Source organism: Jaculus jaculus, chromosome 20, assembly GCF_020740685.1.
Source record: "Jaculus jaculus isolate mJacJac1 chromosome 20, mJacJac1.mat.Y.cur, whole genome shotgun sequence".
NCBI classification, from domain to species: Eukaryota; Metazoa; Chordata; class Mammalia; order Rodentia; family Dipodidae; genus Jaculus; species Jaculus jaculus.
The window spans coordinates 6,128,508-6,146,135 of NC_059121.1; the positions used below are offsets into that span (position 1 = coordinate 6,128,508).

Sequence of the window (17,628 nt, forward strand, 5' to 3'; positions counted from 1 at the left end):
GGTCAGGCCCCTGAACTTGCTCGTCCCAGGGTGATGTCCCTTGTCATCTCTGACATGGAGGGACCTCAGTGTGAGCCGAGGTGGAGGGACACAGACAGAACCCAGCCTTAGGAGCCATCATCCAGTGTGGCTGACCACTGATGAAAAGAATAGACATAGACCTAATTAAAAAAAAAAAAATCCTATCATTACCAAAAAGAAAAAGTCATCTTTAATCCCAGCACTCCGGGAGGCAGAGGTAGGAGGATCGCCACCCTGAGACCACATAGTGAATTCCAGGTCAGCCTCGGTTACAGCAAGATCCTACCTAGAAAATCAAAACAAACAAACAAAAAAAAAAAAGTCCTGCGAATTCTAGGAAGGCCCAGGGGTTGGGGGCAGGGAGGAAAGGGTCAGTAGAGTCCAGGCTGCCAGAGGAGGTCCTCCTGCAGAGCTGACCCCTGAGGGGCAAGATGGGGGGCACTCTGGAAAGGAGGCTTGTAGGCGGCCGGAGAGGGTACTGCCTCCCTCACTGAGGATGGATCAAGGATTGGAAGAACTCGGCAGGGGGTCTGGAAAGGCCTGGTGCCGAGCCCCGTGTTGAGATCATGCGTTCCACCGCCATGCCCAGAAATGTTGGCATGAAATGGACGCTCCCCCCTCTCCTCTCTTGGCTTAGATGTAGCCACTGGGGGCCTGTCTGAAAAGGGTAGATGGCTCTCTGGGGCGATGTCCTGTCTTCCCTGTGTCTCCTGGTCAGAGCCCTCCGTGGGGAGCAGGACCCAGCCTCAGTCTCCTTCTCCCCCAGAGTTCCCTGCAAGAACAGAAATCAGGCCTGGCCGGGTGTGGTGGCACACGCCTTTAATCCCGGCACTCGGGAGGCAGAGGTAGGAGGATCGCCGTGAGTTTGAGGCCACCCTGAGAATACATAGTGAATTCCAGGTCAGCCTGGGCCAGAGTGACACCCTACCTCGGAAAAAAAAAAAAAGAAGAACAGAAATCAGGAGATCTCTGAATGCTGGGGTGTGCTTATTTTTATTTTTTATTTTTTTTAGAGGTAGGGTCTCACTCTAGCCCAGGCTGGCCTGGAATTCACTATGGAGTCTCAGGGTGGCCTCGAACTCACGGCGATCCTCCTACCTCTGCCTCCCGAGTGCTGGGCTTAAAGGTGTGCGCCACCACGCCCGGCTCACACTGTGCTTCTTATGAGCACAGAAACCTGCTGGCTGGGGGTGAGATCAACGAGGCCTCTGCACCCAGCAGGTGGAAGTCTCAGACAGCCTTCTGTGGGGGGACGGGGGGGCCCTGAGGGTCTGAGGCCAGTCAGCTTCCAGTTGAGCAGGTCAGGGAAGGCTCAATAGGCACAATCTATAGTTCTATTTGCCAGGAGGGGCCCTGCCATCTCCCTGGGGAGTGGGCCTGGTACTGCTCCCCCCCCAACTCCAAACTTACACCGGGGGGCTGTATCTGCATTTGCACAGGGGGAGGGGGGCGGACTGCCACAGGGGGCGGCTCTGCTGGCCCAGGTTGGGCGGCCCTGCAGATAAGGCATTAACAGCAGTACGGACGCACCCTGAGGATCTGCTGACGCCTCCGTTCCCTCCATTCCACCCAGGTGCTCGGAGTGAGGTGCCAAAGGTTCTCTATAAAGCGCTGGGGCTCCCAGCCACCTCCACTTGCCCTCCAGCTCTCGAGCTGCCTACACGTGCCAGGCCTGGCCCAGCAAGCACCATGGTGAAGCTTGTGTTGCCCAACCCGGGCCTGGAAGACCGGATTCCATCCCTGGATGAGCTGGAGACCATTGAGCAGAAGGAAGCCAGCTCCCGGCCCAAGTGGGACAACAAGATGCAGTACATGCTGACCTGTGTGGGCTTCTGCGTGGGGCTGGGCAACGTGTGGCGCTTTCCCTACCTGTGCCAGAGCCACGGAGGAGGTACGAGCCGGGGGCAGCTAGGCGGGGCTCAGGCTAAGGCCAAATCCAGACGGGATTCAGGAGGAAACAAGAGACTAGCCAAGGAAATAGATGGGCACCCCTTCCCAGACCCTCAGCACCCCAGAGGGTCACGGGGGTGGCGGGGGGAGATGGGTCTCAGGTTCTTGGTAAAGGAGATGTATTCTGCCTCTGCCAGTGTGGCCCGGGTGCCTTACATAGCTCTCAGGAACAATCTCCCCTGAAGGTGGGGACAGCCAGATCCCCCAGCGGAGCACCTTCTCAGTGGGTGGAAGGCTCCTTTGGGCCCATCTTGCAGCTGGGCACCATCTGATCCTATCAGATAGAGGAAAGACCTAGGCTTATTGGAGAGGGTGGTCCTGGGTGGAGGGCAGAGGTTACATGGGCAGAGCCCTAAACTTTTTAAAAAATACTGTATTTTTATTTATTTGAGAGAGGAGGAGGAGAGAAAGAGAGTGTGTGTGTGTGTAGAGAAAGAGAGATGGAGGGAGAGAGAATGGGTGCGCCAGAGCATCCAGATGCACGTGCCCCCTTGTGCATCTGGCTTACGTGGGTTCTGGGGAATTGAACCTGGGTCCTTTGGCTTGGCAGGCAAATGCCTTAACCGCTAAGCCGCCTCTCCAGCCTCTGTGCTCTAGGCTGGCCTTTGATCAACAAACACGAGCTCTTTGACCCACACACAGGAGGTGGGTTGTAGTCCCTGGCGGTTCCTTGTCCTATTGAGGTGATCCTGAGTTCCAAGAGAATCGGTGGTGGGGGCCATAGCTGGGGCGTGGGTGGGGGTCACAGGTGCTCCCCTGGCCAGCACAGAAACTGCACGCACATACATGCCCATACCTTGCTTCCTTTGACCCAACACCCCCCAACCAGGGACTGCTGCACCCGAACCCCCCTCCTTCCTTGTTGAGGACCACCTTGGGCTCGAAGGGGGCTTTCCAACACCATTTCCTCACCGGAGTCCAGGCGATGCCATCCTTATCATGTCCCTGCCAGGGGAGGTCTGGGCTGGCCCCATTGGTACAGAAACTGGCTCTTCTGGGCCGTGGGTGTGCCGCAGTCAGGGTGTGTGCATGCCAGACACCCTCCTTTTAAGTGCAAGGCTCTCTCGGTCTCAGGACCTTCCCTAGTTGCCAGCTGGTATGTGCCATCTCTCACACTGGCATCGTGATAAGACAGTGTCGTGGCAAAGCTGAAACTGGTCTTTTGGGTACCTTGTAGATTGGCAAGCGGCTCTCGTTGGCAACTCCCCCCGCGGCAGGGCCTCACAGGAGTGATAGTGCCCAGGTCCTGCCTCCCGGCTAGCCTCCGCAGAAGTGGTCCCGGGCTTCATAAGCCCCTGCCCTCAGCCCCCCTGTACTCCCAGAGACCTGGCCCCCTCCACATGCAAATAGACCCGGGACTTCCTTCCACCTCCACGCAGAGAGGGAATCCCCCAGGCTGTCCTGTACTTTCGATCCTGGTGATGTCAAGGTGCCACATGAGGTATGGGGTTCAGAGGAATCAGGACTCTGCTGTTCCTGGGAGAGAAGGGCTGGGCCTGAGCCTGCACCATAGGTGGTTATGCAGGCTTTTTATAAAAGGGCTGGCCAGTGGCTCATGAATTTAATGGACAACTGAGCTACACAGTACATCTCAGGTCAGCCTGAGTTACAGTGAGACCCTGCCTTGGGAAAATAAACAAACCAAAAAAAAAAAAAAGAAAGAAAGAAAGAAAGAAAGAAGGAAGGAAGGAAAGAAAGAGTGTCAGAGAGATGGCTTAGTGGTTAAGCGCTTGCCTGTGAAGCCTAAGGATCCCGGTTCGAGGCTCGGTTCCCCAGGACCCACGTTAATCAGATGCACAAGGGGGCGCACGTGTCTGGAGTTCGTTTGCAGTGGCTGGAGGCCCTGGCGCGTCCATTCTCTTTCTCTCTGCCTCTCTCTCTCTCTCTTTGCCTCTCTCAAATAAATAAATAAAACAAAAAAATTTTAGAAAAAAAGAAGGAAGAAAGAAAGAGAGCTGGAGAGATGGGTTATTAGTTAAAACACCTGCCTGTGAAGCCTAAGGATCCAGGTTCAATTCTCCAGGTACCCCGTAAGCCAGATGCACAAGGTGGCACATGCATCTGGAGTTTATTTGAAGTGGCTACAGGCCTTTCTCTCTCTTTCTCCCTCAAATAAATAAATAAAATATTTTAAAAAATTTTTTTGTTTGTTTTTTTTGTTTTATCGAGGTAGGGTGTCACTATAACTAAGGCTGACCTGGAATTCACTCTGTAGTCTCAAGGTGGCCTGGAACTCACAGAGATCCTCCTACCTCTGCCTCCTGAGTGCTGGGATTAAAGGCATGTGCCACCACGCCAGGCCCTTAAAAAATATTTTAATAAGAAGAAAGAAAGAAGGGAGGAAGGGAGGAAGGAAGGAAGGAAGGAAGGAAGGAAGGAAGGAAGGAAGGAAGGAAGGAAGGAAGGAAAAAGCTGTCTCTGAGAGTCAGGCATTGATGGGAATCAGATAGGGGTCCCTAGCATGTCATATGGTCTCTGATCCGAGCCTGGGATGCACTAAGTCTGGAGACCCTGGGGCTGCAGACCCCCAGTGGAGGGTGGAGTGAGAGCAGGCAGCACTGGAAGGACTGATAGGACCAGGGACCACACAGGTTCTGGTCACAGGTTCAGGTCCCTTGGGCACAGTGTTCTGGGCCCTGAGTTCTGAGAGGTCCTGAGCTTGAGATCCAAGGGACAAGGTTGGGTGAGGCAGGGAGAACAGGGTCAATGGATGATCCTACTTTTTTTTAAAATTTTTATTTATTTGTAAACAGAGAGAGAGAGAGAGAGAGAGAGAGCAGAGAGAGAATGGACATGCCAGGGCCTCCAGCCACTGCAGACTCCAGACGCGTGTGCCCCCTTGTGCATCGGCTTATGTGGGTCCTGGGGAATCGAACCCAGATCTCTCCCGCTTGGATGACCCTGCTTCTGAGCAGACACCATAGGTTCTGTCCACCAATCTCCGGGCGTCTCATGTGGAGACATCAGGCGCCTTCCTGGTCTTCAGGAACCATTCATCACAGTGGCCTCAGGCAGCCAAGGGTCCTGCTTGTCCCTCCCAGATGATCCACATGTCTTTGGGTCACTCTGTCCTCCACTGACCGCTTCCCTCATAGAAGCCTGAAGGAATGGAAACTGGAATTTTGGCCAGGTGGACACAGGAGGGTAGGACCCCCCAAGCTGCTGCTCCCTGCCCGTGTCAGGTTGCTTTCGTAGCGTTCCCAGGCCCCTGACACAGGTGCTGTGTTTCACCCCAAGTTTCACCGAGGGTTTATTCTGGGCCGGGACTCTGGCTGGATGCAGCGGCTGCCAGGGAGAAAGTTAATCAGACTTGGAGGATGCACGGTCCCCTCCCCCAGGCTGCTGTGGGCCGAGGGGCCATGGCCGAGGGCTATACAGTCCCCCCCCCCAGCGCCCCAAGAACAAGAGACCCTGCTCTTAGCCCAAGCCCCTGCCTTCTCTCCTGCTGCCTCCTCTCCTCTCCCCTCTTTCTTCCTCCCCTTGCTCTCTTCCCTCATTCTTTCTTCTTCCCCCCCAGGTCTCAAAGACAAAAGAACAACATCCTGGCTTTCTTCCCTCTGGTGGAGTCCTTATCACCATCTCTCTCCCATCCCCTCCCAGCACACCAGGTTGGGATCTCTGGAAGCTTCCCTGTATGTAAACAGCAAATACCATCGACTCATGGCTGCAGGGAACGTCTGGTCTCTGGGGACCTTTGGACATTGGTCCTTTGCCGGTCCATCCTGCGAGAGCCCCAGCTTGCCCCCCAGTCGACGCCTGCACCCCCTTCCTCTGCCCATACACCCTTCCGGGAGTAGGCACAAGCAAGCGCTCAGAGGCAAAGATCCCAGGCAGGGCTAAAGCCTGGCTCACGCTTCTGGGATCTAGGGGTGCCAGCTGAGCCCCAGTGCCTGGGCCCCCACGTGATTAGTGGCTGGCTCACCCCCCCCCACACACACACACAAGACAGGGAGGGCAGGTGCCAGCTGGCCATCCTCAGTACACTTGTGGGGTTCACCCCAGGGATCCAAGGACCTCTGAGGAAAGAGACCGCTTCACTTGTCTCCTGGTCTTCTCCGTCTGGATCTCTTATCTTTTCTTGTCTCTCTTTATCTCTGTCTATTTCCTGTCCTTCCCAGTCTTTCCCTGTTTATCTCTTTCTGGGGTGTTTCTTTCTTTGTTTTCTGTCTCTGTTTTTTTTTGGGGGGGGGCATAGCAAAGAAATGTTCAACCAATACAAGCTGTCTCTGTTTTTAATTCTGTCTCTTGTAGTTCTTTCTCTCCCCGCCAGTCTTTTCCTTTTGTGTTCTGGGTCTCTGTCTGCAGGGAAGAAGGTACCTTGGCCTGAGGGCTCACCCCTGGGTGGTGTTCCTAAACTGGATGTTTGGGCGTCTTCATGCCCTTTGGCAGATCCCGGGACACTAGGACATGAAGGGCTGTGATGTGGGCAGAGCTGGGTGGACAGAGTCGTCCTTTCTTTGCACAGTTCTGGGCTGCTCTCAAGTTAGGGTTCTTTTTCCTTGTTTTCTTTTTAGTTTTTCGAGGTAGGGTCCTGCTGTAGCCAACGCAGACCTGGAAGTCACTCTGTACTCTCAGGGTGGCCTCAAGCTCGAAGCCATCCTCTAACCTCTGCCTCCTGAGTGCTGGGATTCAAGGCATGCGCCACCATGCCCTGCTATTTTTTATTTATTTATTTATTTATTTATTTTGATTTTTCAAGGTAGGGTCTCACTCTAGCTCAGGCTGACTTGGAATTCACTCTGTAGTCTCAGAGTGGCCTCAAACTCACAACGATCCTCCCACCTCTGCTTCCCGAGTGCTGAGATTACAGGTATACGCCATCATGCCTGGAATATTTTTTTTTTCCTTTTTATTGACAGCTTCCATACTTACAGACCATTAAACCGTGATAATTCCCTCCCCTCCCCCACTTTCCCCTTCAGAAATCTACACTCCATCATATCCCCTCCCCTCACTCCATTAGTCTGTCTTTAAAGAGTATTTTTATTTGTTCAGCCTGGGCTAGAGTGAGACCCTACCTTGCAAAAAAAAAAAAACACATAACAAATATATTTATTAGCCGGGTGTAATCCCAGCACTCAGGAGGCAGAGGTAGGAGGATTGCCATGATTAAGAGGCCACCCTGAGACTACAAAGTGAATTCCAGGTCAGCCTGGGCTAGAGTGAGACTCTACCTCAAAAAAAAAAAAAAAAAAATTATTTATTTGAGAGTGAGGGAGACAGACAAAGAGGGAGAGAGAGAGAATGGGTGCATCAGGGCCACCTGCCACTGCTAACAAACTCCAGATGCATTTTGCACATCTGGCTTACCTGGGTGCTGGGGAATGGAACCTGGGTCCTGAGGCTTTGTAGGCAAGTGTCTTAACGGCTGAGCCGTCTCTCCAGCCTCACTTTGGGTTCGTGTACCATGGCTTCCACTGTGAGCTTTGTTCTCGCTGAGCGAACAGACTTCCAGGAGAAACCATTCCACTCCTCAGCCTGAACTTCTCAGTCTGGAATTTTTTTTTTTTAATTTTTTTAATTTATTTATTTGAGAGTGACAGACACAGAGAGAAAGACAGATAGAGGGAGAGAGAGAGAATGGGCGCGCCAGGGCTTCCAGCCTCTGCAAACGAACTCCAGACGTGTGCACCCCCTTGTGCATCTGGCTAACGTGGGACCTGGGGAACCGAGCCTCGAACCGGGGTCCTTTGGCTTCACAGGCAAGCGCTTAACCGCTAAGCCATCTCTCCAGCCCTCAGTCTGGAATTTTCGAAAGAGAATGGAAACTTGAAAAAACCGAAAGTAAACGCAAGTCAAAATTCTTTTTTTTAAATTGTTATATATAGAGAGAGAGAGAAAGAGGCAGATAGAAAGAGAATGGGCACACACCAGGGCCTCCAGCCACTGCAAACAAACTCTAGACGCATGTTTCCCCCTTGTGTATCTGGCTTACGTGGGTCCTGGGGAATTGAACCGGAGTCCTTAGGCTTTGCAGGCAAACGCTTTAAAAGCTAAACCATCTCTCCGGCCTGCAAGTCAAAATTCTTGTCAGCATTGTGACTTCCCAGGTCCTGTGCCTCCTCTTCCTGTCAGCGGCCCCCTGGCATGGGCACTGGCTTTTCCTACAGGATGTGTACACACCACACCTGCCTCTCATGTGTGGGAGCAGAACTTTTCCCAAGGCAGCACACCAAGCTTCACTTTATTTTATTTTATTTATTTTATATTTTATTTATTTATTTGAGAGAAAAGCAGAGAGAGAGACAGAATGGGCATGCCAGGGCCTCCAGCCACTGCAAATGAACCCTAGACACATGTGCCCCCTTGTGCATCTGGCTTACGTGAGTCCTGGAGAATCGTACCAGGATATTTTGTCTTTGCAGGCAAACGCCTTGACCACTAAGCCATCTCTCCAGCCCTTATTTTTTTTTTTTTATTTTGTTTTCTGAGATAGGGACTCACTCTAGCTCAGGCCGACCTGGAATTCACTATGGAGTCTCAGGGTGGCCTCGAACTCACGGCTGTCCTCCTACCTCTGCCTCCTGAGTGCTGGGATTAAAGGCGTGCGCCACCGCGCCTGGCAAGCTTCACTTTAAAATGGTCCCAATGTACTTAACTTTCTCATCGTCTTAGACACTGAACACCTGTCATGTCAGAGAGGCGAGCGGGTCTGTGGCTCCAGGTCTTATAGCAAAGCCATCTTCTGCCCCATTCCACCCCAGCACTGACTTATTTGCACATCAGACTTCAAAGAGTTTCTCTTTTTTATTTTAATTTTAATTTTTATTTATTTATTTATTTATTTATTTTTGGTTTTTCGAGGTAGAGTCTCACTCTGGCTCAGGCTGACCTAGAATTCACTATGCAGTCTCAGGGTGGCCTCGAACTCTCAGTGATCCTCCAACCTCTGCCTCCTGAGTGCTGGGATTAAAGGCGTGCGCCACCACGCCCGGCTCAGCAAAGAGTTTCTTAATGGTTCAAAACTAGAATCTAAATACAGTGGTCAAAATGTTCCCTCCGATGACAGAACAACCTGAAAGACACTAACTACAGAAGCAGCGGACCCTCATGGGCTTCTGTTTTCAACTTTTGTGTGGCAAAAGACACAGGACATAAAATACACTCTTTTTATGTTTATTTATTTACCAGAGAAAGAGAGAAGAAAAGGAAAATAGAGAGAATGAGCACACAGGGGCCTCCAACCACTGCAAACGAACTCCAAACACATGCATCACCTTGTATATCTGGCTTACATGGGCACTGGGGAATCAAACCTGGGTCCTTAGGCTTTGCAGGCAAGCGCCTTAACCACTAAGCCATCTCTCTAGCCCTCCTTTGGCCATTTTTAAGTTGCAGTTCCCAGGCATTAGGTGCATTCATAGGGTTCTGCAGAATCACCACCATCCATCTCTAGAACTTTCTCATCCTCCTCTGCTGAAATTGTCATTATTACCACCCCAACCCATGCAATCTCTGTTCTAGAGTCTATGGATATTTGATCTCCAAGGTGGACCCTGCAATATTTGTCTTTCTGTGAACGACTGTCATCTTACTCAAGAGTAATCTCTCTGGGTTCTTCCAAGAATTAGAATTTCCTTCTTAAAAAAAAAAAAATATTGGGGGCTAGAGAGCTGGTTTACTAGTTAAGGTGCTTGCCTGTGAAGCCTAAGGACCCAGGTTTGATTCTCCAGGTCCCACATACACCAGATGCACATGACAGTGCATCTGGAGTTTGTCTGCAGTGGTTAGAGACCCTGGTGTGCCCACTCTCTCTCTCTTTCCCTCTGTCTCTCTAATAAATAAATAAAAACAAAACATTTTTAATTGTATTTATTTATTTGCAAGCAGAAAGAGAGAGAGAGAAGAGAGATAGACAGAGAGAACAGGCACACCAAGGCCTCCAGCTGCTGCAAATGGACCCCAGGGCTGCGTGTCACTTTGTGCTTTTGGCTTTGCATTGATACTGGGGACTCGAACCCCGGTTGTTAGGCTTTGTAGGCCAAAGCCTTAACCACGAAGCAATTCCTTAAGCCTCACCCTTCTGTTAGGCTTGAATAATATTCCACTCTGTGGCTGGGTCACATTTGTTTAGCCACTGGTAGATATCCAAGGCTCCCACCTTCAGGCCGCTGTGAAAATAGGTGTAAGACTCTACTTCAGTTCCGTTCTTTCTTTCTTTTTTAATTTGTCTTTTTTCTTTAATTGACAACTTCTATAACTTTAAACAATATCCCATGGTAATGCCCTTCCTCCCCTCACTTTCCCCTTTGAAACTCCACTCTCCATCATATCCCCTCCCTCTCTCCATCAGTCTCTCTTTTATTTTGATGTCATGATCTTTTCCTCCAATTATGATGGTTTTGTGTAGGTAGTGTCAGGCACTGCGAGGTCATGGAGATCCAGGCCATTTTGTGTCTGGAGGAGCACGTTGTAAGGAGTCCTACCCTTCCTTTGGCTCTTACATTCTTTTCTCCACCTCCTCTGCAATGGACCCTGAGCCTTGGAAGGTGTGGTAGAGATGTTTCAGTGCTGAGCGCCCCTGTCACTTCTGAGCACCATGGTGCCTTCTGAGTCATCCCAAGGTCACTGTCATCTGAAAAGAGAAGGTCCTCTAACCAAAAGTGAGAGTAGCCTTAGTATATGGGTATGAACATTAAGAGAAGTGCTTACTGGGCAGTTTGATGAGCACAGCATTCAGTTCCTTTCTGTATATTCCTTGAAGCGGGATTGCTGGGTCACATGGTCGTTCTTTGTTTAATTTTATGAGGAATGGCCATCCTGGGAGTGCTACCACCGCTGTTGAGAGCTCCAGTCTCTATCCGTGTGTGGTATTTTTGGTGTGTGGTATGAGGCGGGCTCTTACAGTTTTGGGTTACATTTTCCCAGTGATTAGTGACAGGGGCATCTTTTTGTTTTGTTTTGTTTTTCGAGGTAGGGTCTCACTCTAGCCCAGGCTGACCTGGAGTTCACTATGGAGTCTCAGGGTGGTCTCGAACTCATGATGATCCTCTTACCTCTGCCTCCCGAGGGCTGGGATTAGAGGTGTGCGCCCCCACGCCCGGCTGAAGTTGCTTTCTTATAGCACAATAGGGACATGATTTTTTTTTTTTAACCTTTTCTATTTATTTTTTTTTAATTTTTATTAACATTTTCCATGATTATAAAATATATCCCATGGTAATTCCCTCCCTCCCCACCCCCACACTTTCCCATTTGAAATTCCATTCTCCATCATATTACCTCCCCATTACATTCATTGTAATTACATATGTACAATATCAACCTATTAAGTATCCTCTTCCCTTCCTTTCTCCACCCTTTATGTCTCCTTTTTCTATTTATTTTTTTGAGAAAGAGAGAGGATGAAAGAGGCAGATAGACAGAGAATGGGCACAGTAGGACCTCCAGCCACTGCAAACGATCTCCAGATACGCGCACCATCTTGTGCGTCTGGCCGATGTGGGCACTGGAAAACCAAACCCGAGTCATTAGGCTTTGCAGGCAAACACCTTAACTGCTGAGCCATCCCTCCCACGCGCTTTCCAATGTCGGGGCGGTTGGGTCTATTGTACCATTGCGTTTGCACAGCCTGGAGCCGTGTGGGAAGCAACTACTCACGACCATTCGTGGGATCACCAGACTTCAAAACCGAGGACGCACGTGCTGATGAGCCGACAGCCTCTGTGAGCTGAGGCGTCACGGTCTCCCTGAAGTCGCCCAGTGTCGCCAGCAGAGGTCTCTCCTCAGACTGACCACAGACTTAGCATTGCCAGTGTAATGACACAGGGCCGCAGAAACGGGATCCCAGAGGCTGATGGTTGCTCGCTCTGTCCACTGGGCTGTGGTCAGCAAGTGGCCTGGGGTCTACAGCCCTAGTCAGAAGACCCTCATGGCTTTCTGTTTCACTGTTCTATGTGCCTGGTGATATTGTTAGATGCTTTTTAAAAATTTAATTATTTTTGATTATTTATTTTTCCTCAATTTTTATTAACATCTTCCATGATTATAAAAAATATCCTATGGGGGCTGGAGAGATGGCTCAGTGGTTAGGCGCTTGCCTGTGAAGCCTAAGGACCCCGGTTCGAGGCTCGGTTCCCCAGGTCCCACGTTAGCCAGATGCACAAGGGGGCGCATGCATCTGGAGTTCGTTTGCAGAGGCTGGAAGCCCTGGCGCGCCCATTCTCTCTCTCTCCCTCTGCCTGTCTTTCTCTCTGTGTCTGTCGCTCTCAAATAAATAAATAAATTAATTTTAAAAAAAATATCCTATGGTAAGCCAGGGGTGGTGGCGCACACCTTTAATCCCAGCACTCAGGAGGCAGAGGTAGGAGGATTGCCGTGAGTTCGAGGCCACCCTGAGACTACAGAGTGAATTCCTGGTCAGCTTGGGCTAGAGTGAGACACTACCTTGAAAAACCCAAGAAAAAAAAAAAATCCCATGGTAATACCCTCTCCCCCACTTTCCCCTTTAAAACTCCATTCTCCATCATATCCCCTCCCCATCTCAATCAGTCTCTCTTTTATTTTGATGTCATGATCTCTTTTCTTTTCTTTTTTTTTTTTTGGTTTTTTGAGGTAGGGTCTCACCCTGGCCCAAGCTGACCTGGAATTCACTATGGAGTCTCAGAGTGGCCTCGAACTCATGGCGATCCTCCTACCTCTGCCTCCGAGTGCTGGGATTAAAAGCGTGTGCCACCTCCCCCAGCTTGATGCTTTTTTAAAAAAACAGTTTCAATTATTTTAAGATTTTATTTTTATTTATTTATTAGAGACAGAGAGAGGGAGGGAGAGAGGGAAAATGGGCACGTCAGGGCCTCTAGCCACTGCAAACAAACTCCAGGCGCATGCGCCACCATGTGCATCTGGCTTATGTGGGACCTGGAGCATTGAACCAGGGTCCTTAGACTTTGCAGGCATGCGCCTTAACCGCTAAGCCATCTCTCCAGCCATAGATGCTTTATTTTTCATAAGAGGGAGAGAGAGAGAGAGAGAGAGAAATTGGCATTCCAGGGCCTCCAGGCACTATAATTGAACTCCAGATGTGTGCGCCACCTTGTGTACATGCATGGCCTTGGGTGTGTCTGGCTCACATGGGATCTGGGGAGTCGAACATAGGTCCTTAGGCTTCACAGTCAAGTGCCTTAACTACTAAGCCATCTCTCCAGCCTAATATTCTTTTCTTTTTTTGTTTGCTTTTTTCCGAGGTACGGTCTCACTCTAGCCCAGGCTGATGTGGAATTCACTCGATAGACTCAGGGTGGCCTTGAACTCACAGCAATCCTCCTACTCTGCCTCCTGAGTGCTGGGATTAGAGGCGTGCACCATCATACCCAGCCATATTATTTTTAATAATATATTTTTAGGGCTGGCTCAACCATTAAGGTAATTGCCTGAAAAGCCTAGTGACCAGGATCAGTTCTGAAGTTTGCAGTGACTCTGTGGCCCAGGCACACCTATATTCCCTCTCTCTTTCTCTCTCTCTTTTGTGGGGTGAGGGGTTCAAGGTTGGGTCTCACTTTAGCTTAGGCTGATCTAGAATTCACTATGTAGTCTCAGGATGGCCTCGAACTCATGGCGATCCTCCTACCTCTGCCTCCCGAGGGCTGGGATTAAAGGCATGTGCCAGCTCTCTCTTTGCAAATAAAAATATTTTAAAACATTTTTTTTTTAATTTGCAAGTAGAGTGGGAAGAGAAGAGAGAATGGGAGCACCAGGGCTTCTTGCCACTGAAAATGAACTCCAGACACATATGCCATTTTGTGCATCTGGCTTTACTGAGTCCTGGGGAATTGACTCAGGCTTTGCAAGCAAGCACCTTAACAGCTGAGCCATCTCTCCGGCCTTCCAAGGACTATATATATATTTTGTTTGTTTGTTTTGATTTTTTGAGGGAGGGCCTCACTCTAGCTCAGGCTGATCTTGAACTCACGGTGATCCTCCTACCTCTGCCTCCTGAGTGCTGGGATTAAAGGCGTGCGCCACCACGCCCAGTTTAAGGACTATACTCTTGAAGTCAGCAGGTAATGTCAGCCTGTGTGACCCTGGGGACCGTCTGCCTACCAAGGGTCCCTCTAGGCTGTCCAGTTCACTCTCATCAGCAGGTCTCAGTTCTGTTCAAGTGAGGCGGGGGTGCTGGTGGCGTTTTAGTTAGGACACATTCTGTAAGCACCTGTCCCCAGAGCAGCCTGTTGGCCTGCATAGTGACGTGTCCTGTTTCTCCCGTTCAGGGGCCTTTATGATCCCGTTCCTCATCCTGCTCGTGCTGGAGGGGATCCCCTTGTTGTACCTGGAGTTCGCCATTGGCCAGCGGCTGAGGAAGGGCAGCATGGGCGTGTGGAGCTCCATTCACCCGGCTCTGAAGGGTGTAGGTGCGTATGTGTCCCCCAGGGCTTTGCCGGGCTGGCGTTTGTCCGGCCTAGGTCATCGGGAACCCTCCAGGTCAGCAGAGGCCACCTGAGTCACCACAAGCCCAGGAACACAGGACAGTCTGGGTGGCACCAAACTCAGTGGCCCAGAGTGGGTTCCGCAAGGGATCCCTGGAGCCAGAAGAGGGAGCTGGCCGCCTGCTCTTCCTGTCACCTCTGTCTGCTCCCACGCACTGAGCCAGGAAGGCCACCAGGGACTGACCGACCGTGTGCCTGGGTGTGGTCACTCATTTACAAATTCTGGCCTGGACGTAACCTTGCTGGAGGGAGCTCCAGCGACCGGCCACGGCTCACTGAGACCTCAGAATGTGGCTGGGTGGGTGGGGGCCTGTCGACAGGCAGAGAAGGGCAGGGTCCAAGGTATCTGTCCCGGAAGCCACAGGGCTGCACACACCCCAAAGCCCAGGCCCGTGCAGGGGCCTCTCTTTGCCTTCAAGCCTCCCCCCATCTCTCTCTGGCTTTCTCCCTCTGCCTCCTTCCCTTCTTTCTTCCATTTTCCCCATCTCGACTCATGTCGAGCCGATAGAGCAACATTTGGTTTTTCATTTTACCCTCCACAAGCCCCTCCTAACTCTCCCCTAAGATGGGAGCCATCGTCCACCGTGACCTCTCACGTGTCTCTCTCTCTCAGTCGCTCTCGGTAGAGAAGGCTTTCCTGAGCCTACGCTCCTCTCCTGGGCTTGGGGCTGGTCACGTGGGCCGTTCCCCAGTAGGCTCCTCAAAGGCTCTTTGCAAAGGTCCTGGGGCCACCTGCCTGGAGCTGCAGGCTGAGCAGGTGAGGATGGAGAGCTTGCGGGGCTGGGAAGGGGTCCTTGAGCCCGCGCTGGGTGAGTCGGGTACTAAACGATCACAGCTCCTTATGGGGTTTAGCTAGGCCCAGGCCACACCTGCTCTGTAGTCTGGGGAGAAGTCCGATCCCATGGGGTGGCACCCGTGGGCCACCCAGGTGCCCACCACAGTGACACCCCCTCGCAGGCATCGCCTCCATGTTCGTATCCTTCATGGTGGGCCTGTACTACAACACCATCATCGCCTGGGTCATGTGGTACTTCTTCAACTCCTTCCAGGAGCCTCTGCCATGGAGCGAGTGCCCGCTCAACGGTAACCGCACAGGTGAGCCCTGGGCCAGACACTGGACCCCAGACACTGTCCTCCAACCCCTGACTCGTCTGGCATGATGCACGGGGGGGGGGGGGCACTGCCTGCACTTTCTTTTTGTTTGTTTGTTTTTGCTTTTTTTTTTTTTAATTTTATTTATTTATTTGAGAGCAACAGACACAGAGGGAAAGACAGATAGAGGGAGAGAGAGAGAATGGGCACGCCAGGGCTTCCAGCCTCTGCAAACGAACTCCAGACGCGTGCGCCCCCTTGTGCATCTGGCTAATGTGGGACCTGGGAAACCGAGCCTCGAACCGGGGTCCTTAGGCTTCACAGGCAAGCGCTTAACCGCTACGCCATCTCTCCAGCCCTGTTTTTGCTTTTGTTTTTGTTTTGTCGAGGCAGGGTCTCAATCGAGCCTAGCTGGACCTGGAACTCATTCTGGAGTCCCGGGCTGGCCTTGAACTCATGGCCAACCTACCTGGCCCCCCCCCCCGCCCCCCCCGCGTGCTGGGATTAAAGGCGTGAGCTGCCACGCCCGGCCTCCTTACACGTTCTCATGCAGTTGACTGTACTTAGATTTTTCTTAGATTCCATGCAAAGAGCAGAACCTTCTTAAGGCATAGGGCATTTTAAAGTCCACAAGGCAGCTGGGCTCAGCCACTCAGACCTTCTATCGCAGCACCAGAGAAGCTGAGGCAGGAGGATTGCTACAAAGTTTGAGAATACCCTAGACTATATAATGAGTTTGTTTTTTTATTTTTGTTTTTTTATTAATTTTTAAATTTTTATTAACATTTTCCATGATTATAAAAAAATATCCCATGGTAATTTCCTCCTATTTTTGGTTTTTGGAAGGAGGGTTTCACCCTAGTCCAGGCTGACCTGGAATTCACTATGTAGTCTCAGGGTGGCCTCGAACTCATGGCGGTCCTCCTACCTCTGCCTCCTGAGTGCTGGGATTAAAGGCGTGCGCCACCAAGCCCGGCTTCTTTCTTTCTTTTTTCAAATTAATTAACTTATTTTTATTGACAACTTCCATAATTGTAAACAATATCCCATAGTATTTTCTTTCTTTTTTCATGCTTTTGTTTTTTTCAAGGTAGGGTGTCACTCTAGCCCAGGCTGACCTGGAATTCACTCTGTAGTCTCAGGGTGGCCTCGAACTCTCGGCCATCCTCCTCCTACCTCTGCCTCCCGAGTGCTGGGATTAAAGGCGTGCGCCACCACACCTGGCTTGTGGCACGGTCTATTGGTTCTTCCAGACAGAGGGGCCCACAGTGGTGAGCGGGCACGGAGTTAGACCTTTATGAGCATGTCATGGCCAGGGACTCCCAATAGGAACTCACTACACCAGCTGTTCCTGAATGGAGGGAAGCTTCTCCCAGGAGCCGGAGAGGAGGGAGGAGGAGACAGGGTGTCGGAGGGAGTCAGACACCAGAGGATTGGGAGAAGGAGCCAAGGCATGGGGAGGGAGAGCTGGCACTCTGAGGTTTGGATCCACACCGTAGCCTAAGAGCGTCCCAGCCAACTGCACGCTTACGTGCACAGGTGTGAATGTGTGCGTGTATGGGCGTGTGTGATGCAAGGCGTGTGCATACAGATGTGCAGGAGTGGTCACATCTGAGAGTGTGTTCCTGTGTGTGCCTGGCTGTGTCTACGTGCACTAGCATATCTGTCCCCAATGGCAGTGTGTCGCCACTCAGCCGGGCTTCTGCTGTTGAACCCTTCCTTGCTGTTCTCCACGGCCATTGACCCACACCGTGACTTGGGCACACGACCTCCCCCGCAGGCTACGAGGAGGAGTGCGCGCAGAGCTCCTCCGTGGACTATTTCTGGTACCGAGAGACCCTCAACATCTCCACCTCCATCAGCGACTCGGGTTCCATCCAGTGGTGGATGTTGCTCTGCCTGACGTGTGCCTGGAGCGTGCTGTACGTGTGCGTCATCCGGGGCATCGAGACCACCGGGAAGGTGCGGCGCCTGCGGCCCTGGAGCGTGGGGGTGGGCTGCAGAGCTCGGGTCCCCACAGCTAAGCCCGCTGTCTCTGCTCGCCTTTCCCGAGAGTCCTCATCCTTGGGTTTACACATTGCCGGCTTTTTAAACATTTTCATTTCCAAAAAATTTAATAATAATAATAATAGCCGGGAGTGGT

The 17,628-nt window shown here is 51.4% G+C and overlaps 1 protein-coding gene across 2 annotated transcripts in view; it reads left to right on the forward strand.

Annotated features, from left to right (window-relative positions):
* Positions 1-1,594: 1,594 nt before the first annotated feature.
* Positions 1,595-17,628, forward strand: part of Slc6a19 (solute carrier family 6 member 19) — a 29,950-nt gene continuing 13,916 nt past the window's right edge. Inside the window, exons 1-4 of one of the 2 annotated variants that reach the window (XM_004666119.2) lie at positions 1,595-1,912; positions 14,178-14,318; positions 15,351-15,488; positions 17,266-17,447. In XM_004666119.2, coding sequence (XP_004666176.2) covers positions 1,711-1,912; positions 14,178-14,318; positions 15,351-15,488; positions 17,266-17,447 — 663 coding nt within the window. In that variant the 5' untranslated portion in view covers positions 1,595-1,710. Of the gene's footprint in view, positions 1,913-14,177; positions 14,319-14,752; positions 15,151-15,350; positions 15,489-17,265; positions 17,448-17,628 lie in introns of those variants that run through there. The other variant, XM_045139004.1, reaches the window with a different exon arrangement.